Genomic DNA, 25,929 nt, shown 5'->3' with positions numbered 1-25,929 from the left:
TAAGAGTCTGGGGAGAGTGTGAGGGTCCTGGGCTAGTGGTGGGATCACGTGGGGGGTGGTCACAGGGGTTACTCCCCTGACCCCCAGCTTCTCCCCCCCAAAAAATGTCCCCACCAGTTGCTGTCCCAGCCTGTCAGGGTAAGCAGCTGGTGCACCAGGACACTTTGTTTACTTAGGTTTACCTCCGTGCCTGTGGACATTCAAGGTAAACAAACCATCTCGGCCCACCAGCGTCTATCCTCATGACCCTGGAGCCAAAGTTCGCTGACCCCTGAATTATAGGGTCGGCTTATGAACGGGTTATAAAAATTTTCCATTTTTACTTATCCATCTTGGGGGGGTCGGCTTATAAACGAACTGGCCTGTGATTGAGTATATACGTTATTTCTCCCTTACCTTTACAGCCTTCACAAGTGAGCGCATTGTAGTGGTATCCTGAGGCTTTGTCCCCACATACAACACAGAGCTCTTCCTGACCCTTCATTCGCAAGGAGGAATGACTTAGTCTTGGCCTTTTTAGTCCATGATATCCATCATCATCATTATGGGCAACCATGCAGGGGGGCTTGTTTAATTCACAATTACTGATTATGTACTGCCCATCACTGTACTGAGAATCCAGGCTGTATGTGTTGTATTGTGACTGGGAAGGTTGTGACTGTAACATTGGAGGAAACTGAACAGTTGAATACTGGGAGTAAGGAGTAGCCTGAAAGTCTGACTCTTGCAGCTGATAATTGATGTGGTCTGGCAAAACATCTAGATAATGAAAAAAATGAGAATAAAACAAAAAGGTTGTGGAAGAATTTGTGAATTCATATACCTGAAAATATTAAATTATTTTTATAATGTGTCAATATTAAGAGAAATTTTCAGAAGAGTAGCTTCACTTTTGCACCTAAAAATTGGTGCCTGCAATTTTTCTTAGTGTCATATTGTGGGCTACTGGAATCCTGTAGATTAGTAATTTAATTTTCCATAGATCGTTAAATTGCAGGAAATTCAGGTAGTGAGAGTTTGGTATACTCAGACTTATGCCTGTAGTTCATTAATGTGGACTAAGGTTAAGCTCCAGAAAAGAGGCTGGGTATCAGTCCAGCAGAAAATTTACCCTTAAATAAGTAAACATTTTAAGTAGGGAAACATTTATGTTTTGTATTAAAACACATTCCAAGCACAATATATGAAAATGAAAAACATTAACAAGCAGAGAAGGAAATTTCAGAAATTCCAAAGGGTGACATATTTTACCATCACATACACATCTCAAAGCTGATATTCAACAGACCACAAATGCCAGAACATGTTTTATTTAATATTTCTCTTGTGTAACCCAGATTTCATAGTCATCCTTGCATTAATATGTTTGTACAGCACTGTGACAGGAGTTGTTTTTACAGTTATTTATCATGTTTGCAGTTGATTTTAAATGAAACAAAATGTACAAGACTCTCAGAAATGTATTGCTGGAAGGGACCTTGAGAAGCTATGAAGTCCAGCCCTCTGCGCTGAGGCAGATCAAAGTTAACCTGGACCATCCCTGGCAGGTGTTTGTCCAACATGTTTTTAAAACCTCCAATGATGGAGATTCTACAACCTCCCTTGGAAGCTCATTCCAGTATTTAACTACCTGTATAATGAGAAAGATTTTCCCAATATCTAACTTAAATCTCCCTTGCTAAAGACTACGGTTATTATTTCTTGTCCTATCTTCAGTGGACCTGGAGAACAGTTGATCAGTCTTCTTGATAACAGCCCTTAACATATTTGAAGGCTTATCAGGTGCCCCGTCTGTCTTCTTTTCTCAAGACTAAACATGCCCAGTTTTTTAACCTTTCCTCATAGTTTAGAGTCTCTAAACCTTTTTTTCATTTTTGTTGCTTTTCTTTGGAGTCTTTCTAGTTTGTTCACATTTTTCCTAAAGTGTGGTACCCAGAAGTGTATGTAGTACTTTAGCTGAGGCCACTCCACTGCTGACTAGAGTGGGATAATTACTTCTCATGTCTTACATACAACATTCCTGTTAATATACCACAGAATATTAGCTTTTTTCACAACTGCATCACTTTGTTGACTCATATTCAGTTTTTGATCCACTCTAACCCCCAGATCCCTTTCAGCAGTACTACCACCTAGCCAGTTATTCATCATTTTTAGTAGTCCATTTGATTTTTTCTTTCTAAGTACTTTGCACTTATCATTACTGAATTTCATCTTCTTGAATTCAAACCAATTCTCCAATTTGTAAAGGTTGTTTTGCATTCTAATCTGTCCTCCAAAATGTTTGCAACCTTTCCCAGGGTGGTGTACCCAAGTCATTAACAAAAATATTGAATAGTACTGAAGCTATTACTGCCTCTGCAGGACCCCACTAGATACGCCCTCCCAGTCTGACAGTGAACCATTGATAACTACTCCTGGCGTACAATCTTTCAAACATTTGTGCACCCATCTTACAGTAATTTAATTTAGACCACATTTCCCTAATTTGCTTATGATGGTCTGTCACATGGGACCATGTCAAAAGCCTTACGAAAATCAAGATATATTAATTACATCTATTGCTTCCCCCTTATCCACTGGATTAGGAACCCCTTCAAAGAACGAAATTAGGTTGGCTTGGCATGATTTATTCTTGACAACTGCATGCTGACTATTCCTTATCCTATTATCTTCCAGGTGCTTACAAACTGATTGTTTAATAATTTGTTCCAGTATTTTCCAGGTATGAAAGTTAGGCTGATTAGTTTATAATTCCTCACATCCTCCTTGTTCCCCATTTTAAAGAAAGGTATTATGTTTGCCTTTCTCCAGTCTTCTGGGACTTCACCCGCCTTCCAGGAGCTCTCAAAGATAATTGTTAAGGGTTTTGAGATTGCTTCAGCTGGTTCCTTAACTACCCTAGGATGAATTTCGTCAGGCCCTGCTGACTTGAATGCATCTAGTTGTGCTTAATGTGCATAAGCCCTGCCAAGTAGTGTCAGGCTAAGTACTGTTAGGCCTCAAACTTCCGGAAGCTTTATAGATTAAGAAGGAAACTTGGTAAAGGTTGATACAGACTTGCGGTTACTATGCTCTGCAACCAGACATTTTAGCTGATTTAAGGTTTTTTAAGTCTAGCAAGTTGACCACAACTAGCCGCAAAAAGGAAAGATGAGCTGGTCACAGGTGCAGGGGCGGCTCTACCTTTTTGGCCGCCCCAAGCAGTCATGCGCGGGAGGCGCCCCGGAGCCGCAGGAGCAGCGGACCTCCCGCGGGCATGACTGCAGAGGGACCGCTGGTCCCGCGTGGCTCGGCTGGACCTCCCGCGGCTGCGGACGGTTCGCGGGTCCGGCGGCTCCGCTTTAGCTGCCGCAGTCATGCCTGCGGGAGGTCCAGCCGAGCCGCGGGACGAGCGCCCCCTCCACAGTCATGCCTGCGGCAGGTCCAGTCGTCCCGGGGCTCCGGTGGACCTCCCGCAGGCATGACTGCGGCAGGTCCGCCGGCCCAGCCTGCCGCCCCCGCCCCCCCCCCGGCGGCAGGGGACGGGCCGCTCCTCGGCTCGCAGCGGCAGGATGAGCTGGGGCCCCAGCCTTTTGCCGCCCCCTAGATTTTGCCGCCCTAGGCACCAGCTTGTTTTGCTGGTGCCTAGAGCCGCCCTTGCACAGGTGCACAGTTCATTAGTTCAAAACAACTGCAAATGCCACCCTGTAAAATTTGGCCACCTTGATTGGTTGACTTGTTCAAAAGCATGGCCAGCAAATACTGTATAAATAAGATGCAGAAGCGCATATGTGTGTGTGTGTTGTTGACCTAAAAGAGATCACTCTTTGTCAGGCTCACATACACCCCCTGAACCAAAGGGACTTGCGCTTCACTGACTATCTGTGCCTGGCCAGTGCAGGGAATGGTCAACTGAAAGGTAATGTATCTTTGGAGGAAAACAGGGTGAGGTATTAGGTAAAACGGTCTGGTAATGCTCGAGCTGGTTAATCTTAAGTCTGTATTAATACTATAGGTTAAGTTTATCAATAAATTGTTTACGTTGTTTAAAAGTAGTAGTAGTTAATAGTAAATCATTATATAGCAACAGTATATGTATTTGTGCCTTCCTGGAAACAGTTATGGTGTGGGCAAAGTCAACAGATTATAAATCATAGTAACTTTGCAAGTCACTGTGCCTGTCTCCAGTATAAGTTACCATAAAGTTAGCATAAAAGTTAGTAAACGTTTATTAATTAAATATATGTGTGTGTGTGTGTGTGTGTGTGTGTTGTTAAGATTGGTAAAATATAGTTAATCAATGTATTAGTATCACATAGAGAATTATATGCTATTGGAGGTGAGTATAACGCCTGTAAGGTTGTTAGCTAATCAAAAATAGCAGCATTGCATGTTCTAGTAACTGTTTCCAATATTAATTGTCTGTCATATATGAACTTATAGGAATAAGAAGTTAATGCATAATATTACTTGTTCTTGTGCCTGTCTCCAGTATAATTTGTCATTTATATTAATCCTCACTCAGTGCTGGTCTTTAATTCTGTTCTTCTTATTCTGTCTGTGTTGCCTTTATAGTCGTAAGTCATTAAAAGCCTTTCTTGAGAAATAATTAGTTGTTAGTTTCTTTTTTGCAGACACTACTCAGCCTCATTACATCTGTGTTGGGTGGTGGGAAGTAGCGAACACCCAGAGCCCCACTAAGGCCCTAATAGGAGCCCCCTTAGGGCTCTGATGTGTGCCTCCTCCTTCCATTAATCTCCACACGAGTTTATCTGAATATTCTTTAACCTGTTTTTAACTCTTGTTAAGAATATGTGTGCATATTCCAGTCCATTATGTATTATGCTTCAGTCTACCTTTCAGGCATGATCCAAGAAGCACTGAAGTATCTTGTAAGACTTTTTGCCTTAAATGGGCTTTTGATCAGAACTTTAGTGTTCACTCATCCTGAACCAGATACTAACTTCAGTTACACAGTCACATTGTAGTGGGAGTAGGGCCTTTACGGTATGTCTGGAATAGTTTAATGACACCTAGACTTTTAACCTTTGTGTGCCAGGGGACGACAAAAAAACTGCTCTGTGCAACCCTGGGATAAAACTGATGGTCAGCATATCACACTGAATGCACAGATTTTTGTACCTGAATTATTTTAATGAATTTTGAATATCTCTCACTGGATATTTCATAGATTCCAAGGCCAGGAGGGACCACTGTGGTCATCTAGTCTGACCTGTATAACAAAGGCCCTAGAGCTTCCCCAAAATAGTTCCTAAAGCATATCTTTTAGAAAAACATTAAATCTTGATTTTAAAATGTACAGTGATGGAAAATCTGCAATGACCCTTGGTAAATTGTTCCAATGGTTAATTACCCTCAGCATTAAAAATTATGCCTTATTTCCAGTCTGAATTTGTCTACATTCAACTTCCAGCCAATCTCTGCTAGATTGAAGAGTCCTTTGTCAAATATTTATTCCCCATGTAAGTACTTATAGACTGTAATCAAGACACCCCTTAACCTTCTCTTTGTTAAGATAAACAGATTGAGCTCCTTGAGTCTATCACGATAAGGCAAGTTTTCTAATCCTGTAATCATTCTCGTGGCTCGTCTCTGAACCCTCTCCAATTTATCAACATCCTTCTTGAATTGTTGGCACCAGAACTGGACACAGTATTCCAGTAGGGGTCACACCAGTGCCAAACACAAAAGTAAAATAAGCTCTCTAGTCCTATTTGAGATTCCCCTCTTTATGCACTCAAAGATCACATTAGCCCTTTTGGCCATAGCATCACTTTGGGTGCTCATATTCAGCGATTATCCAGCATGACTCCCAAATCTTTTTCAGTCACTGCTTCCCCGGATAGAGTCCCACATGACATCTGGTAAGTATGGCCTACATTCTTTGCTCCTAGATATTAAATTTAGCAGTATTGCAACACATCTTGTTTTCTTGTGCCTAGTTTACCAAGCAATCCAGATTGCTCTGTATCTGTGACATGTCCTCTTAGTTATTTACCATGCCCGCCAATTTTTGTATCATCTCATACTTTTATCAGTGATGACTTTATCTTTTCTTTGAAGTCATTAATAAAAATGTTAAATAGCATAGGGCCAAGAACTGATCCCTGTGGGAACTCACTAGAAACATACTTGCTTGATGATCATTCCCCATTTGAATGTATAAGTGCCTAAATCTTTAATGCAGGCACCTTTTGTAATAATAAACCAAAAGAAAAGAGTAACTGCTGCAGACAATCGGAGTTTTCATAATACTTTCATTTTGCTTTACTCACCATAATATTGAATCGGTTCAGCAAGACAGTACCCATCAGATACAGTTACAAAGGTATTTGCCATACTCTGCTCCAGCTCCCACTGTTTCATTCACTTTGGTGTATGATGGACTTTTAAGAAGAAAATCTGAGGAAGTAGAACATTGTGAGTTACTTCAAAAGACAAGACTCAGGCTTTCATTAGAAAGGAGACAAACATTACTTCAGAAAGAATTGTTGTGGGAGGCAGGTTAAACAGCCCTGAAAAAAAAGAAACATCTCTAGATAATGAGGCCATTTGTGAATTATGAGAGAAATGCAGCTAGGTGGAAAGTCACTGTGAGTCTACAACATTTCAGACTGTGGATGAACAGGGTTAAGGATTCATTTATAAGTCTTCTCATGTCGCTGATTTTACTCTAAACTATGTTCCCATTCCAAATAATTAGACTAGGATTAATATTCCCCAACACTAATCTCATAGCAGCAGTGGAGTTGCTCTGAAGCCACTACTGCAGCCTAAAGTCTGATGTAGCTGCCATACATAGCCTTAGGCCTGGTCCACACTAGGACTTTAATTCGAATTTAGCAGCATTAATTCGAATTAACCGTGCACCCGTCCACACCAGGAAGCCATTTAATTCGACATAGAGGGCTCTTTATTTCGAATTCTGTACTCCTCCCCGACGAGGGGAGTAGCGCTAAATTCGACATGGCCATGTCGAATTAGGCTAGGTGTGGACGGAAATCGACCTTAGTAGCTCCGGGAGCTATCCCACACTGCACCACTCTGTTGACGCTCTGGACAGCAGTCCGAGCTTGGATGTTCTGATCAGCCACACAGGAAAAGCCCCTGGAAAATTTGAATTCCTTTTCCTGTCTGGCCAGTTTGAATCTCATTTCCTGGTTGGACATCGGGGCGAGCTCAGCAGCACCGGCAACGATGCAGAGCTCTCCAGCAGAGGAGTCCAGGCAATCTCTGAATAGAAAGAGGGCCCCAGCATAGACTGACCGGGAAGTCTTGGATCTGCTCGGTGTGTGGGGCGAGGAGTCTGTGCTTTAGGAGCTGCACTCCAAAAAACGGAATGCAAAGACCTACGAGAAGGTTTCCAAAGCCATGACAGACAGAGGATCCAGCTGGGATGCAACGCAGTGCCACCTGAAAATCAAGGACCTGAGACAAGGCTACCAGAAGACCAAAGCGGCAAACGGACGCTCTGGAGGCTGCCACCACTGCCCCACCAGTGACCGTGGACTCTGACGATGGGATAGTGTCGACGGCCAGTGCCTCGGCGATGTTCGCGGACGGGGAAGATGAGGAAGGGTTTGTGGAGGACGAGGCAGGCGACAGCGCTTACAACGCTGGTTTCCCTGACAGCCAGGATCTTTTCATCACCCTCACGGAGAGCCCCTACCAACCCTTCCCGGCCGTTAACCCGGACCCTGAATCAGGGGAAGGATCAGTCGGTAAGTGCTTAAAACATGTAAACTTTTATTACATGAACAGGAATCTGAACTATGTGAAAAGGAGGTCTATATATATGGGGATAGAACAGAAATCCTCCTGGGAGATCTCCACGAAGCTCTCCTGGAGGTAATCGAAAAGCCTCCGCAGGAGGTTCCTGGGGAGAGCTTCCTTATTGGGTGCTCCGTGGTAGCACACCTTTCCGTGCCAGGCTTTCATGAGGTACTCAGGGAGCATTGCCTCCCCGAGCACGGCTGCATAGGCCCCTGGTTTGTGCCGGCTTTCACGCAGCATGCGCTCTCTATCTCCTTCAGTGACCGTCCTCAGGGTGATCTCACTCGGAGACTCCTGCATCTAATTAGGGGAATTACTGTAATGTTACGCCTGGTCCAAAGTATTTTTAAAAAATCTCCAGACAGACGGCGTAGCAGAGACTCAGCACGCTGCTGCGTGACAAGCGTAACGGAAAGCCAAAGAATCAAATGGACGCTCATGGAGGGGGGACTGAGGACGCAAGGTATCCCACAGTTCCTGCAGTCTCCGAAAAGCATTTGCATTCTTGCTGAGCTCCCAATACCTGTACGGTCAAACACATTGTCCGCGGCGGTTCAGGGCATAGCTCGTCAATGTACCCCCCCTCCCCCACCCCCAGAAGGAAAAGGAAAAAAAATCATCTCTTGACTCTTTTAAATGTCACCCTATGTGTACTGAATGCTGCTGGTAGACGCGATGCTGCGGCACTGTACTGTAGCATCCTCTCCCCCGCCCCGCCTCATGGGTGGCTGATGGTGCAGTATGACTGATATCCATCGTCATCATCATCAGCCCTGCTGTAGATGGTGTAGTGCAATACGACTGGTACCCGTCCTCGTCATCAGCCCATAAGTAGACGGCCTGCTAACCGTCTTCATCATAGCAACAGGGGGCTGAGCTCCATCAGCCCCCGCCCTTCATGTGTAAAGAAAAGATTCTGTACTGCCTGGACTGTCATAGCAGCAGGATGCTGTTTTCCTCTCCCCCACACTGCTTAATGTCCTGTCTGGACAATCATAGCAGCTGGAGGCTGCCTTCCCCTCATTTCATTTCAGTAACAAGTCACTGTTTCTTATTCCTGCATTCTGTATTACTTCAGCACACAAATCAGGGGACACTGCAACGGTAGCCCGGGAAGGCTGGGGGAGGAGGGAAGCAACAGCTGGGGTTGTTGCAGGAGCACCCCCTGTGAATACCATGCAGCTCATCATTCCTGCATAATCTGACATGGAGTGGCTGTGCTCTCTGGTTCTCTGAAACACTGGATCTCTACTACACTAGCCCCATATTCTATGCAGGAATTATTCTATTTTTAGATACCATAAAGGAGGGATTGACTCGGGGAGTCATTCCCAGTTTTGTCTTTTGCGCCCCCGGCTGATCTCGGCCAGGGGCACCTATGACAGCAGCAGAAGGTATAATGCAATACGGCTGGTAACCGTCATCACCTTGCCAATTTACAAGAGCATGGTAGATGGCACAGAACAGCTGATAACCATCTCTGCTGTCATGCAAAAGCAAATGAATGCTGCTGTGTAGCGCTGCTGAATCGCCTCTGTCCGCGGCATCTAGTACACATACGGTGACAGTGACAAAAGGCAAAACAGGCTCCATGGTTGCCACGCTATGGCGTCTGCCAGGGTAATCCAGGGAAAACGGGCTCGAAATGATTGTCTGTCGTTGCTTTCTCGGAGGAAGGAATGAGTGACTACATGTACCCAGAACCACCCGCGACAATGAAATTTGCACCATCAGGCACTGGGATCTCAACCCGGAATTCCAAGGGTCGGGGGACACTGCGATGGGGTGGAACAGGGGCAGAGTTTATGCTTTCCGGATTGCCTGCAGCAGGAGTGCGCACGAGATAGGTGCTGTGCATGCTCTTGTTCACAGACACAGACTAGACTGTGTTCATTGTTCGCAAAAATGTATCTTTGCAAGGAATTCACTCCCTTTTTCCCATCACACAGCTTCGACTGTCTCCAGACCTGCCACAGCATCCCTCTCACAGAGGCTGGCAAAGATTAGGCGGCGAAAGAAAAAGACACGGGACGAGATGTTTGCTGAACTTATGGGCTGCTCCCGAGACGAGGCGGACCAGCAGAGCCAGTGGAGGGAGACCCTCTCTCTGTACCAGCGCTCACACAGTGAACGGGAGGAGAGGTGGCGTGAGGAAGACAAGCAGGCGACTCAAACGCTGCTTGGACTAATGAGGGAGCAAACGGACACGCTCCAGCGCCTTGTGCATGTTCTGCAGGACCGCAGGCAGGAGGACAGAGCCCCCCTGCAGTGTATCTGCAACCGCCCTCCCCCGCCACAAAGTCCCATACCCCCCTCACCCAAAATAACCAGAAGGAGGGGCGCCAGGGGGCGTTAAAACTGTCACTGCACCCCAGCAGAGTGCTCAAGTACCCAAAAGCTCTCATACCCTAAATTTTGAGAAGTCCTTTCCTTCCCTCCTCACCCAAGCCCCCGTCCCAGTTTCATCCCCTAACTGGCTAGTTGATAATAAAAAATACTTTTCTGTTAATTACTGTTTCCGTCATGTTCTTTTAGAGGAGACTGTGTTTGAAGGGGGGAAAGGGGGTTGATAATTGGACAGGACAGTCACCTTTACCAGGGTACAGACACGGGGGCAGGATCAGCAGCAGGTCACACACACAGTGCAGTCAGTAGGCATCCTGGTCGGTATGGGAGGTGGTTTCCAGGTTCTGTGTGGGTGGTGGGGATGTGACTTTGTAGCGGGGGAGGGTGGTTACACATCTTATGCAGCGGTCCTTGTCCTGGACCGCTGAGTCACGCAGCAGAGGAATCTGTATCCATCCTCCTCCGCCACAAGGTCACATAGCCCCCGCACACAGAATCCCAAAAAGGAGGGATGGCAGGCTCCGTTGAAACAACCAGTCCGGCACTGCGGACCGCTCTAGGAGCAGGAGCCTCTCATTCCTCGAGTTCAGAGGCGGTCTTTACATCACCGCACACCCTACCCAGCACAGTCTGCGTCCCACTTTCAACCCTTTAACGCAAAGTCATTAATAAAGAAACCTTTCTTAAGTAACAATGGAACATGTATTTTATTTTTACACGTGTGTTGGAAGTGGGGGAAACGGGGTGAACGGGGTATGTAACTGCAGAGGATAGTCAACAGTAACTGGGTAAAGAAACAGGGGCAGGTTCAGCTTCTCTGTAAAGAAACTGAACAGTCACAGGTCACGCTGCTCGCTGGTACTTGAAGAGTTCCTTGTCGCTGTCCAAGGCGCCTGTATAGGGCTTCATGAGCCAGGGCATTAGCGGGTAGGCTGGGTCCCCGAGGATCACTATAGGCATCTGCACATCCCCAACAGTTATTTTGTGGTCCGGGAAGAAACTACCTTCCTGCAGGTGTCTAAACAAACCACAGTTCCTGAAAACATGCGTGTCATGAACCTTGCCTGGCCACCCGACGTTGATGTTGGTAGAACGTCCCCTATGGTCCACCAGTGCTTGCAGCACCATTGAAAAGTAGCCCGATTTCTCAGCAGCTGACTGTGGAAGAGGTGGACGATAAGGTGTGAGGAGGTGAAAACGGCCATAACTGCAGCGGGCTCCATGCTCGCAGTGCTGTGGCGTCCGCGCTGTCACTTACCAGAAAAGTGCACGAACAGATTGCCCGCAGGCGCTTCCGGGGAGGGAGGGAGGGCGTGATTGACGGTTCAATGATGACAGTTACCCAAAACCACCCTCGACACATTTTTCCCCCAGCAGGCATTGGGGGCTCTACCCAGCATTCCAATGGGCAGCGGGGACTGCGGGAACTGTGGGATAGCTTCCCACAGTGCACCGCTTCCAAAGTCGACGCTGGTCCCGTTAGTGTGGAATCACAAAGTCGAATTACTGTCCTTAGTGTGGATACACAAATTCGACTTCGTAAGGTCGATTCCACAAATTCGAATTAAGTTCAATCGAACTACTCTTGTAGTGTAGACATACCCTTAGTGTCCTTCTCTTCCCTCCACAGTGGGGAAGGATTTGGGGAACTGCATTGATTAAAGGTACCAGTCGATTTGACTTCTCCAGAAGAGGTGGGGCTCCAAAGGGGGCCTCACCACTAAACTATTAATAGTCTCTCCTTTAGCAAAGAAGAGGGATGACAAAGATGAAGAAGGCAAATAATCATATGGGAAAAATAAAAAGTGCATGATAGGAGTGAGTACAGAGGGTCAAAGAGACGAAAAGTACCAGTCTGACAGCCTTGGACTCAGAAGTTCTATGCATATCCCCAGAGCAAGTACAAGATGGGCAGTGGCAGTGCAAACTTCTGGCCAGCACAAACTTCTGGCCAGCACTGTCCCCAACCAATATGCTTCAACTCAGCTCAGGAGGAACCATCTGTAGAGATGAGAAGGGACATTAACTCTCCATGGCTCACTTGGTTCTTGGCCCCTCTGCTGAGCTTTGTGACCAGTAGGGGGTGAGACAGCAGATAAGGGTGGCAAATTAGCACTAATTGTGATGTTGATTTTGCCATTTTATACAACACAATATCACAAATAAAAGCTCATTCTGTTAACTGTGAAGTTGCTTTCAACGGATTACCAGGTTTGATGAAATATAAAGTCAATATTTTGCAAAATCCAAAACTCAGCAGTTATTTTAGGTAACGACAGGATAATGTGGGCTTTGACACCTATGAAAATGCTGCATGCTAGAGAACTTCAGATTAACACCTACTGAACTGAGCTTAAAAAACTGTAATTAAACCACATTTCTGACTATTGAAATCATCACAGTAAAGCTATTTTAGGTAATATTTAGAAGTTTCTGAAGCTGATTAATCATCAGAATTTTCTCTCAAGTACTGAACAGTTGGACTCATGATAAATAAGGCAAGTTACTTCACAGGAGGAGGGATACAAGGAAAGCCTGACTTTAAAAAATTTAAAATGTCTAAAATATTTCTAAAATAGACTTTATGTAAAATATGTAGTGTGTACAAAACATATGCTGTAACTGAAAACTTGTATGAAATGCTGAAATGTGCTACAGATAAAGAATATAGTATATACTCACACTATGGATACATCTGTATTTGAGCTGGGAGATGTGATTCCCAGCTCGCATAGAGGTACTCACACTACCTTTGCTTCAATCACATCCCCAAGATCAAATGTAGATGAACTCTAAGAGAGATGCACCCAGTGTTTTACATTTCTACTGGAACTTGCATCAACTGTGAATTTCTTTGGGATAAAACTGCAGCCACCAAGCACATAGTATACTCCACAATAGTTTGGGGAGGATCCTAGGTTAAACTCTTACGGTATGTCTACACTGCAGCTTGGAGTACTCCTCTCAGCCTAGGGAGACAGACCAACTTTGCTCTAAGTAGTGCATTAAAACCAGCAGTGTAGACATTGCAGCCTGGGCATCAGCATGGCCTAGCCACCTGAGCTTGGATCCACAGGGTCAGGCAGGCTTGTACTCAGGTGGGTAGCTCATGCTGCAACATCCATGCTGCTATTTTTAATGGTCTAGCTTGAGCAAAGCTAGCATGTGCCTCTCTGCCTACCCAAACTGGTAGGCACACTTTCTTCTGCAATGTAGACTTATCCCTACTCTGAAAGAAAATGACGGCATCATGTGATCAGTAATGACTCCTGCAGAGCAGATAAGAGCTTGGATCTTAAGGGCTCACTTGAAAGATGGTCACAGCAGGCTACATGGAATAGTTTATCTACTGTACCTGAGAAGATTATTTTATGATTCCAGGGAATTTGCACTGAAGCCATATCTTGAGGCCTATACCTCCTCTACCAAAATATACATTAATACCCTCCCCCAGCATAGACATATCCATGGAATAGAAAACTTTCACCTCATGTCACCAGCACAAGGAGAAAAGGTGCTGTGAGGCTGGAATGCTGCCATTATGTTATCTCTGCTAGTAAATATTTGTTTGAAAGAGAGTGACACAATGAATCCTGGGTGGTGGCCTTATCAATCAGATCAATTTGGCATGGACAAAGTCTAAATTTTTTCCTTCGGTAAATATGCATTTTTTAAAACTGATGTGTGTGTTTCCAACATCCTTTTGATGGTTGTTCTATGTGAAAAAATAATCCAAAATAAAATAAAGTTACACTGATCCAGTCTATCAAAAATGTAAGTTGAGCGTACAAAACCCACATTCACATCTGTAATGTGTCACATTAATTAAATTGATCCTGATATAATGAATTAGTCTTTATTAAGGCGAAGTTTCCACTGATTTAAATGAGTGTTGCTTCAGAAAGGATTTCAGGATTGGGCTCTTTGTGAAGGTCTTTCAAGGTCATGGAGAAACAAAAGTTAAATTATGTTATATATTTCATCCAAAAAAATGACATGAGAACATTAAGATTGCATAAGCAACAAAGAATCCTGTGGCACCTTATAGACTAACAGACGTTTTGCAGCATGAGCTTTCGTGGGTGAATACCCACTTCTTCAGATGCAAGACATCTTGCATCTGAAGAAGTGGGTATTCACCCACGAAAGCTCATGCTGCAAAACGTCTGTTAGTCTATAAGGTGCCACAGGATTCTTTGTTGCTTTTACAGATCCAGACTAACACGGCTACCCCTCTGATACTAAGATTGCATAGCAAAGCTCTCCACAGTTAGGAAATGCCAAAGTTAAGATTGAACATTCAACTTTAATTCTTTCATCTTGTGTTGTACACATTACAGTGTGGGACTAGTTCCACAAGAGGAGATAGGTGCCAACATTTAGGCACCATGGGGATCCTCAAAATTCTTGCTCAGCTGCTGCCATCTAACCCTGGAGGTACCTTAAGTTCCTACATACCTATATTTCCACTGTTAAATTCCCAAGTCACTTAATTTTCTGCTAGTGAGCATACCCACAGCTGCCTCAGTCTAAGCACACGGTGCCTATCTCACACTTAAGCCCCAGTGGGATACTCAAATTAGGCATCTGTCTATCTGCCCTGCAGGATGCAACACAGTATGCATAATCAGAGCATGCCTAACCCCACATAAAACAGCCAGGCTGGGGGAGGAGATGGCGGCCTCCCTTATAACCTTTAGCCAAGTGGTTAAGAACTCACCCAGGATGTGGGAGACCCAGACTCATTTCCATCCTCTGCCTGATGTGGAGAAGGGATTTAAACTTGGGGTGTTCCTCTATTTAGCTGAGTGCCTCAACCACTGGACTATAGAGTCAGTCTGACATGCTCTCTGACCCAATACATATTTAATTATGTATACAAAGTGGTATAACTTTAACAGGGGAAACGGAGAGAGAGACACTCAGCCAGTGGTTAGGGCACTCTCCTGAGAAGTGGAAGACCCAAGTTCCTATCCATTCTCCATAGCAGGTAGATGGGGGAATTGAACCTGGATTTCCCATCTGCTGGTTGAGGGTCCTAACTACTGGGTTAAAGACTATAAAAGGACTACTGCTGCTACTGCCTCCTGCCCCCAACATTTCATGTAAAAAACAACTTAGGTGCCTAACTCCAGGAAAGGATTCACAGCTGAAAATCCCAGCAGAGATAAGCACCCAGCTCCTTGCAAGGCTAGGGCTTAGCGCGCTCCCCTTTCCATGGTATTTCTTATTGGCTAACTTGGCAGCACCCTGCTCAGCATGTTGGTTTTTGTGGATCCTATTCTGAGGCACCCAACTCTCCCCATGCATTATATAGAGAGCCTAGGTGCTTAACTCAGGTCTGTGGATTGCACTGGGTGACAAGGCACCTACAAGTTAGGCATTAAGTCCCTTTGTGATTCTAGCCCATAGTCCTTAATTATATGTTCACAGTTATATATGTGAATGTCAGCTGTGACCACTGAATTTACAGCTTGCACTGAGTCAGTGTAAACTGGAGTATTTGTTCACTTTAGAAAACAATCAAAATGATATTAAAATGAAGAATGATATGTAAGAATTAATTGAAGGCTGTATATTGTCATCATGATGCATATGCACAAGGAACTGGAATCTCCTGACTTTGAGAGACCATTTTTAATATAGTTTTCAGGTATGAAATTGCCTTGGAGGGGTGGGTAATAAATAAAAAATATAGAAAATAGAAAAAATACTAAAAGAAGGAACTTCAGTCTCCAGGACATTAAAGCTCTGCTGGTTTGCAAAATTGACAATAGCATGTGTATATGCTATAAACTGGAATGTTCTCTCTCTCACATTTGAGGAGGTCGGCAAGAATGAGGCCTTCACCTGCAAATCGTATGAAGTGCAGAGCTCTTGTGGTGCCTCAGAGCAGAGCACCTACATGCACATCTGCAAAGGGTGCAGTAGCTGTCTCTAATCTCTTACAGTTTACGAGGTCTGCAGGGACTGAACCAAGAAAGAACTCTGCGGAAGTATTTCCTCACCCCACATGTCTACCTTCAGTATTCCTTTCACATACTCTTAAGTTAGGCATGCATACATACAGAACACATCCTTCCTTAGTTGCCCAGGCTGAACTTAGCAAAAAAAAAATTCAGTTGCTCAGCATGCAATTTTCAAAGTATCATAACTTGATCAAATAATAACCAGATTTCACCAGAACACTCAAAAGCTCTTCTCTTCAATGACAGCTGTTTCTCTGACAAATGTTAATGTTTTACCACAGACAGGAGAGTTACAACCATTTTTTTTATAATGGAAAAAGAATATTACACACACACACACTTCTCTTATTCAACCATTATTACTTACACTTTAAAAAGGAAAGACAAAAAAATCACCTTTGCACAGAGATGAAGTCTGGGGAATTTTAACCTAAAAAGTAAAAGTTTCTGAAAGTTGCAACTGAAAATGGGGTGATAGACTGGGAACTGTGATGCACCCCTTAATTAGAGCAATTACTATCATATCAGTTATCTGGGATCACAATTAATGCCACACTTAGGGCGCAACACTTTAGTCCTTAGTTAGGCTGCTTTAAGGTGAGTTTTTCCTGTATAAAGATATACATTATGCCCTGCTCATTTTTTACTGTTTCTGATGTTATTCCTGCTAAGCCTTTTGTATGGAAAGTCTTTTTTCATAGTTATTAGGAAGCATATAAAAGAAATAAAATGTCCTTTCCACAATGACTTAGCGAAAATTTTTCAGAATTGCCTAATTGATTGACAAACATTAAAGTCAATGGTACTTAGGCTCCTAAGTAACATAATCACATCTGAGAATCATACTGCTTTGCTTTTCTAACCTTACTTTTGATAGTATTAAATCTCCATCAGGTGACAAAACGTAAACTGGAACATCTACTGAAACAGTAGGTTATCCATCCACTGTAAATCTTGCGTGTCGTACAAAGGTTCAGGAATATTCAGCTATTAGTCCTAATCAAAGGATTTGTCAGTCATCTTCAGTTTATCAAAAGTGAAGGGAAAGTGACGTTTTAATGGTAAACTCATCAATATATAAAAAGTAAACTATGAACTCATGACACAAAAACATCTGAGTCACTTACCAGAAGTCACGTATACAAACTGAAGACATACTGTGCATCTGTTTTCATGTTATTAATGGCAGAAGATGCTATGTTGTTTTTCATAATTTTATTATGATAACTATTACAATGTGGAACATATTTCTTTAAGGAGACCCTCCAGGGAGCTCTTCAAAATGTCTGAATTGACAGTACATTAACATCTATCGTAAATATTTTGACAGTTGTGTCAAAAGGGAAATTTCTTGTTCCAAAGGAATTTCAGGAACTTGGGCTAAACGTCTTTTAGATTTATTTAGTGCACCCCATATCCTGGGAAAGAAAGCATGAATGAACAACCACATGAATTAGACAGTGGATTTCAATCTCAGTTTTGATTCCAGCTTTGTTTTGTCTCCAGAGTGGGGGTTGTACTTTCTGAATTTATGAAAATTAAACCAAGAATTGACAAGAAGTTACCTGCCACTCTCACTGGCTACTATATTCTGATCTCCCCGGTTGTATATTTGGCTGCACTCAAAAGGCAATTCTCTAACCACATCAGTGATTAAACTAAGAGTGGATTCATTTTGCAAAGAAAGCTAATAGAATCAGATAACATAGTGCTGCATAAATCAGGCCTTTTAATAATATGAGCTTTGGTGGGGATTTTTGTTTTATTTTGGATTTTTGTTTTTTAATATGTGAAGAATCCCAAATTAAACTGCTCTCTGAGGAAAGCTTACCCCCCACCCCGTAAATGGTATTTGCTCTGTCTGTATGGGGATTTTCCGTAACAGGGATTGCTTTATCCTATTGATGGATAGTTTTGTATGTGACGATTTTGTAATCTCTGCTACTTACTTTTAAATAATTGCTATGTGTGTAATTATTTAAAGGGAATCATTTAAATAAATTGGAAAAATAAAGGGAGACAGGTCCTTTATAACTGTATAGCTTTGATGTCTGCCTGTCTGGTTTGTTGAGAATGGGTAACATTGAAACAGATCCACCACTTAAAAAAAAGTTAGTTTAGAAGGACATCAACAATAAAATTTAATTTATTTTTACACAGTTAACAGACACATTTGTACTTCAGACACAGGATTAATTTTACCAAATCTAATCCTGAATGTCACACAGAATCCTTGGGGCTCAGAAGCTACCATTGCATAATAATTATATGACTAAAATACTTCTGATTATTATTGCACTGAATTTTGCACTTCCTTGTTATCTTCAAGAGGAGAAAATGCATCTCTTGAATGGCCAGTATATTGTAGGTCACCGAAGCAGTTTACATATGTATCATACTCCTGAAACAAAATGATTGGCAGTAAGGAACACCTTATTTAAAAGGTATAATTTTTTCTATTGTTCCTTGATCAGCATTTTAAAAATTAGATGACAGAAGTGTTCTAAACTGCAAATATCTTAATAGAGCACAGTTAATTTTTGTGTAGACTGATACTGTAAAATCCACAAGCTTTTAGAGAACTGAATAAAATACTTACATACAGCAGTTCTAGAGAGAATGCCCTCTTTCCTAGAGTGGGACTGTGAGGATGCAGCAGTTACTTCAACTTTCTGATTTCCAGCTGGAGCAAACTGGGCCTTTTCCCTATTTATCAGTTTCTTTGCATACACTTAGGCTCCAGACACTCTGCAGACCAACGCTTCAGCCTATCTGAGACACAAACTTCCCACACAGCCCTTCCTAGGGTCAAAGCAAGGGCAGCTGCAAGTCCACATAAATCAAATAATAACTGTATCATCAGGGACAGAGGCCACTGGGAGTCTCACGTCATACTTTCCCAGAGTTCTCTCTAGGCAGCTTACTAAATATTTTGCTTTCTTGATAGAGTTTGACATTCTCCTAATTTAATTGCTTAACACTGGCATCTCTGCACATTAATAGATAACATACATTGCTTAGTAAGAGAGCACTGTAATAGTATTATTTTAACATGTATATGTGCCATAATAAATTGAATTTGGAAACTTTATGTGAGGCCAGTATCTCTAAACTATGTAAACATTAAACTTTTTCTACATATTTTAATTTTAACATACTGTGCTGCTGTATTGTACAGGAAGATTAATCTATGTCTCCACTACACATTGGCTATAGTTTTGCCATTTGTTTGTAAGCACTTTGGCAGCTGTTATGGCTGTGTATTTTATCATTTGAAATATCTAGAATTCTACAGCTCAGGATAACTCAGGATCCCAACAGCACATAATTCTGATGTGCACACCTCCAGAATGGGCTCCAGAGAAGTTTAGGAAATCTCTGTATGTGGGTCTTTTGTAGTGATTTTCTATTGTTTCTTTTCATTTATAAAACGTTGCATAATCTGGCCCTTGACATACTTAACTGCCCATGAAGAAGTTAGTGCTACTTTTTCATTAAATTAACCAGAATAATTTGTGCTACAGTGTATTACGCACACTTTTGTAGTATGGTGCTGTTCTGTATTGTATTCTAGCATATTGCATTGTAGTTGGGCAGTCTTAGAGAACAGCTGCGTAGCTATATTTCTTTATACCAATTTCACTTTTGTGAAAGAACTCAAAGCTCCTCCATTCTGAAAGATTTTTGTTGATTTAGCTATTCCAGCAATGGGCTTTCGGGACTTCTTAGGGTACAATTTATGACTTTTGGGGTCAGGGCCTTCTCTCACTAAGCATTATGATTCTCCTACTCCTTGCCTGATATGATGTTGAGGAAGCATCAGATGGTTTAAATTTGGACTCAGGTCACATTTCATATTTGCTCCTGGTTTTACTGACATTTCACATTTACAACAGCAGTTTTTGTTGTTACCACCGGATTAGCTGCTCATTTCTATATTTTTTTTTGCTATGACAAAGCCACGACTTTTCTCATTTTTTGCTATAGATTGTTCACAAGAACCAGTCAATCTTGATAGTATATCTTAGTTCCCAACACAGCAAATTAATTCAAACAAGCAAATCAAAATAATCATATGAGGCAAATAATCAGTATAAAGTGATTACAAATTGTTTAACAATAAGGCATAGCTCAGGTTTGAAAACACTACTAACCCTATCTGGTCAACAGCATGATGGCAAAGGAAATAACCCAATTCAGTGAGCATGCTTTGCTTGACTGGGAAGGTTTACTTTATTTGACTCATATATTCAGGTTCCAGAGATTGATAGAAAACGTTGTGTATGTCAGGAGCTGGAGTCTGGAAATACCACGGTACAGTGTATGGAAGGCACATGTAAGTTCATATTCAAGAATAATCAGCTGTGATGATGCTGTGAGTCTGACCTAAAAGACCCTCTTATATTTGTCATGCCACATTTAGCAACCTCATTTCATTCATTAGCATCATTGTGGCCCCGTCTACAGGCCATCCTATGGGGTGAAGATGTCTCCATCTATTCAATGGTCTAAGAAATGTGATGAGCGTCTTCTGGAGTCTGAGCTCAGCAGACAGCTTGTACAGAAAGTTGCTGTTCCTAAATCCTGTTTTATGTTCCAAGCCCAGCATCAATCAGAACCATAGAATTCAGAACTCTTATGGGTTCGAGTTCTCAGGAGATCTTGTCTATAAATGGTTTGGTATTCAAATAGTTAAAGGAAATCATATCTGTTCCAGCTGGATCTTTTCTGCATAACTGACCCTTCCTGCTTGATCTGGCATTGGATTGTTTATGCCACGTCAGTAATTAACCACTATCAACCTCATTAATGAAACATAAACCACCTCTTCTGCTCATTTATAAAGCACTTGTCAAACAAAATTTAAACAAAGGGCAGAATCTCAGAAAAGTAATAGTCCTTTAAAAGCTACTGAGACTTTGATTGCAAATCACTGTGGTCACTTTTTGTTGTTTTTCATTAAAAATAAAATAGAAATTATGGAGTCATCTATTGCTTTTGGCTAACTCTCTGAGAGTCCATCTGAGATCTGTTATATAGGGGCAACAGTGCCTGGATAGTAATGTTGGCCATTTTAATGTAAAATACTGATGTTTCAGATCTTTACTGTAAATCACTACATGATAAAAGAAGAATCAACCCCAAAACAATCAGGAATCCTTGGAAAACTCATTGTTAATTGTACCACAATGACTGTTGTTGTATGTGGGACAGATAATATGTTAAGATGATTGATTATACTACTAAAGCTTTTTTACTATATGTCATGCAAAAGAAGCATAACTGATGGCAGCAAAATGTTCAAAACTGGGAAAGAGAGCAGTTAAAAATGAATGTAATACTTGTTCATCAAAAATAGTCTAATTTTGGCTGTATGTATTTTCAATTTTACAGGAATAAAGACAGGCATAAAGCTATACTGAAAAAAATAATAAATGTCAAATATACTGTGTTCTGAGAATTACACCATTTCTTGGGGAAACTGTGAAATCTGCAAGTTTTCTGCTCACCTATTCCTTGGATGAATAATTGTCCCCATTAATATATTAAGGTGATAAAGGTACAGATGTCCTTGCAGTGTTTTTGGTATGGGTATATTTTTCCAGTTATGCAGAAGCTAGTGTACAAAATTCTATGAACTAGGGGTGAAATTCACCCCATGCAGAAGATCAGCCCCAAAGCCTATCCACTACTTACATTCCACTTAAGACTTCTGGGTGTTAGTGGTGCCAAGCACTTCTGCTGGCTCTCTGCATGACAATCAGTTTCAACCTGATTGGATACATTTTTGTTGGCATTGCACTTGTAATGATTGGTTTCACATGTACCAAGATAAAAATATCAGTCAATATCTGCCAAAATGGAAATTGTTCTGGAATTCTCTGCAGCCCCTAATGTAAATGGCAATGCATATGAAAGGAAAATAATTGCCTGCCCCACACATTAGGGGTTTCATGGCCTGCATGGGGAGATGACAGAACAGTACGATCTCTGAAGCAATACAAGCTCTCAACTGCTTGCTCTTCACTTTATGGCACCTTTCATGATGCAGTACAATCATTGATGGTGACTAGAGGCCCAATCCTTCACCACTGTTGTCAGTGGGTGCAGGCTCAGGCACTAGGAATTGTAGAATGGATGAGGGTAGCTTTTGTAGTGATGTCACTTACTTATATAAAGATACTGATTATGAAGAGGCTGGGGAGGAAAGAACCAGAAAAAGGGTTCTAACCACATGCTGTATTGTTACGAAAAAGAGAGGAATAGTCAAAGGCAGGGGTTCTCAAACTGGGCATCAGGACCCCTCAGGGGGTCAGGAGGTTATTACATGAGGGGGTCGCGAGCTGTCAGCCTCCACCCCAAACCCCGCTTTGCCTCCAGCATTTATAATGGTATTAAATATATTAAAAAGTGTTTTTAAGTTATAAGGGGGGGTCGCACTCAGAGGCTTGCTATGTGAAAGGGGTCACCAGTACAAAAGTCTGAGAACCAGTGGTCAAAGGGATCTTAATTCTTTGTTACTGTTTCTTGTTAAAGGATCTAGGAGGGCTAGGAACATACAACTAGTCTGTGAGAAATGTTACTGTTACCCCATCCCCTCTCCCTGGCACCTGATCCCACTTTGTTTATTTCACTAACCTGTTGCATCTTGTCTTAATCTAAAAATGCCTGCTCAGTGGTCCAGGGTCTATCTTTACTATATGTCTACAGCACCTAGCAATATGGGGCCCCAACCTGATTGGGGTTTCTAGACCCTGCTCTTATATATATAATAATAATAATCTAAAGCCCTGAAATCTGGGACGAGGGAATTGTTTTGTTTGCAATACAAGTTCATCCTGTGGTTTCCTTCTTTGGCAACTTTCAGGCTTGTGCTCACTTCTGTAGCTCTGGAAACAAGATTTGTTTGGCATTTCCCGACTTTTGAGCACTTACTTGTGCAGTCTTAACCTTCCCATTATGTAGTTTTTTGTACAATGCAGTTAAATCAAAAAGAAGAATAGTCTTCAGAAAGCAGAATTCTATGTTATAGCATGGGGGTGAAAACCAGAGATTGAGCTTCAGCCATGGAAATTTCATCAGGCAGCACCTTTCAACTAGGATTTACACAGATTATATGTGCTATGACGCAGGGAGAAAAAGCTCTGAGATACAGTGAACAGCTCCTGTTTAGCATTAGAGGGTGTTCATTCTTCTCTGGAGCTTATTCCAGTTGGCTTGGTGTTAGATAATATGAAGACTCTTCTGTTTAATGTCAGAGACATCAGAGAAATCTTCCTAGTAAAATTAATAGAGAAATAATGTCAATGGAAGATATAAATTCTCATTAAGTTCTCAAATGCTTTCCTACAATAAAGTGGTGGGAAAATACCTCAGTCCAGGGAGAAAGATGGGCTTGAATTATTTATTCTTAAAACACTGCATTACGTTCTCTTGCAATCATGGAAAGCAAAGTTTTATTCTTATTCTCACTATTCATCCATTATAGTGTCAGGAATTAGGACTGGGTGTTTCATAGATACCTAGGATAGTTAGGCACCCAACTCCTGCTACATTTCAATGTGATTTGAGTGCCTAACTGCTTTAGGCGCCTTTGAAAATCCTATCCTAGGTCTCAATCAGCTTTGGAAACGGCATTATTCCATCTACCAAGATGTGGGTGTTCAGAAACTGGGTCAACTGGGTAGGCAGCAGAACTGGCGCAGTCCCAATGTGCATGGATAGGATAGGAAACAGGGAGGTTGCATAGGGTGTCTGGACCCCTTCACCTCACAGAGCTGTGCTGAACTTTGCTGTTCTGTGGGGGTCATTTTGAAGCACCATGATAGGAGGGGATAGGGGAGCTGGCTTCCATGATAATACAGATCCTTTGGCCAAACCTCCCCACTATCCCGCTTGGCTGGTGGGACAACAGCCTCAGAGCCTACATCAGCATTGATGCTCCAGTGGTGGCTGTGGATAGTAATGCTAACAAAATGGCAGCCTTGCTTCCCCTTCTACCATGGAACACCCGGTGCCACACTCATATACTTGATCTAAGCACAGAAACCCAGGTTTGTTCCTGAAATATTACAATGCACAGATATTTGGGGATTTACATATAAAATATTAAAGCACCTACATATTAAAGCAAGTGGCCAATTTACACCTAATCAATGCTAGATCACAAATTCTTGTGATGCTGGTGAATTTAAATGGACTTATAGGGTAAGATTTTAAATATTCAGCTCATTACAGTACCAAACTATGTTTTTGTAAGTACATCAATGAGATCCCAGACTTCAGACTTGCTTTCCATAAGGCAGAGTATCTTGACACCCTGTATTAAGCACTGCAAAAAAATTATTGTGGAATGCATCCCTCAGCATTTTATCAGGAATGGAGTGTAGCTGCAGGGAGACTAAAATAGCTGGATGTATATTTCATCCATTTATCAATGTTAATGTTTTTCTTTTCTTCCAGCCTGGATTCCATCTTATGGAAGTTTGTTTTAATTGTATAAAGAATATTAGACTCATCAACTTAAACTACACAGTGTTATGAGTGATTTTTCCAGATTTGTCAAAACTGGGTAATTGAGATTAACAATGGGGCTGCATTTCTTAGTAACTTTGAAATCCATTTCTCCAATATGTACTCCTTTGTCACTGAATTTCTGTTTTGCACAGCAATGCTACACATTAGAATATAAGGATAAGAAATGGGTAAACAGGATTTAGTCAATGAAGTGGAGAGTTGTGGGGATTCTGCTAATTGCTACAGTTTTTGTCAAGGCGAGTAGAACTATATTTCTATAATAATTAATTATATTTTAAGTACAATTTCTAAATTGTGAGCCGAGATATCCAGCCTGTAAGCGCCTCAAGGCAAGAATTGTCTTCTTTTGAGCCTAATTCTTTTCTCACTTCCATTGGTCCAAAGTAAAAGACTCCTCTGAATCTAATTTTTTTTTCAACTAGGGAAGAGCCCACTTCTGCTGGCAGTACTCTGAGAGCTAAACCAGCAGGGAATTTGGCCCATAGTTTCTTGTACCATGCTGATCCCACCACTAATAGTGATTATTGGTGCCAGTCTAATACTGTTTTTGACTAAATGCAAGAATCTCCTGTGGTGAGGAGGCCAGTTTCTTCAGTCATTCTCAGCTACCATCCACATCTCTTCCTTCTCCTGACACTCACTATACAAAGAAGGAACATTTGCTTTATTTCCACTTCTCCCAGTTCCAGCATTTTGGCTGCCAGTGAGGCACCATGGATGAGGGGTGGCACACATGGCGGCACTGTTTTAAGGTCCCTAGGACCAGTTCTTGAGGTTGCCCCTGGTTTTACTGACCTTGTTTTGCATTCAGGACTCTATAAAATCCCTCAATCCTGCCCAATACTGAGGAATTCTGCAGGCTATTTTGTGAAATCTTTCTCTAAACTGCAAGTCTAACCAAAAAATCCATTCCTTCCTGGTTTGTGCTGTGAGCTACACCCTTGTAAAGCACTTTACATTAATTTCCAGCGCAGAAATACTATGTGTGACTTTTCAAGATGGCCTAGAAGCATTTTGCATTGTAGCACTTTTGTTCTTTTTGGAAGCATCATTTCCATCTAGCACATGCTTTTCCTGGTAGAACCCATGTACTATTTGACAAAATACAGCCATGTGGTTAAGAGTTATTAAAAGCATTAAAGCATTAACCTCTTGTAACCTCATTTTTCATTTTGTACACATACATAAGTGTTTAATCGAACTGAAGTTAAACACTGAAAAGTTTGAGAGGCCAACTTTATACATTCTCTTCAGTTTATACAGAGTTGATGTGATAAGAAGCCAAAGGAATTAGAAAGAA

General features: G+C 42.1%; 1 protein-coding gene across 4 annotated transcripts in view; it reads right to left on the bottom strand.

Annotated features, from left to right (window-relative positions):
• Positions 1 to 25,929, bottom strand: part of LOC120403891 (bile acid receptor-like) — a 45,387-nt gene that overhangs the window by 8,720 nt on the left and 10,738 nt on the right. For 3 of the 4 annotated variants that reach the window (XM_039535803.1, XM_039535806.1, XM_039535807.1), the window contains exons 1-3: positions 18,691 to 18,889; positions 6,279 to 6,405; positions 397 to 759 (exon numbers count right to left, since the gene is read on the bottom strand). In XM_039535803.1, coding sequence (XP_039391737.1) covers positions 397 to 759; positions 6,279 to 6,369 — 454 coding nt within the window. In that variant the 5' untranslated portion in view covers positions 6,370 to 6,405; positions 18,691 to 18,889. Of the gene's footprint in view, positions 1 to 396; positions 760 to 6,278; positions 6,406 to 18,690; positions 18,890 to 25,929 lie in introns of those variants that run through there. The other variant, XM_039535805.1, reaches the window with a different exon arrangement.

The sequence above is a fragment of the Mauremys reevesii genome, linkage group 4, assembly GCF_016161935.1.
Source record: "Mauremys reevesii isolate NIE-2019 linkage group 4, ASM1616193v1, whole genome shotgun sequence".
NCBI classification, from domain to species: Eukaryota; Metazoa; Chordata; order Testudines; family Geoemydidae; genus Mauremys; species Mauremys reevesii.
Note: the sequence above shows the minus strand (reverse complement) of the source record. Positions and strands in the feature narration are given on the sequence as shown.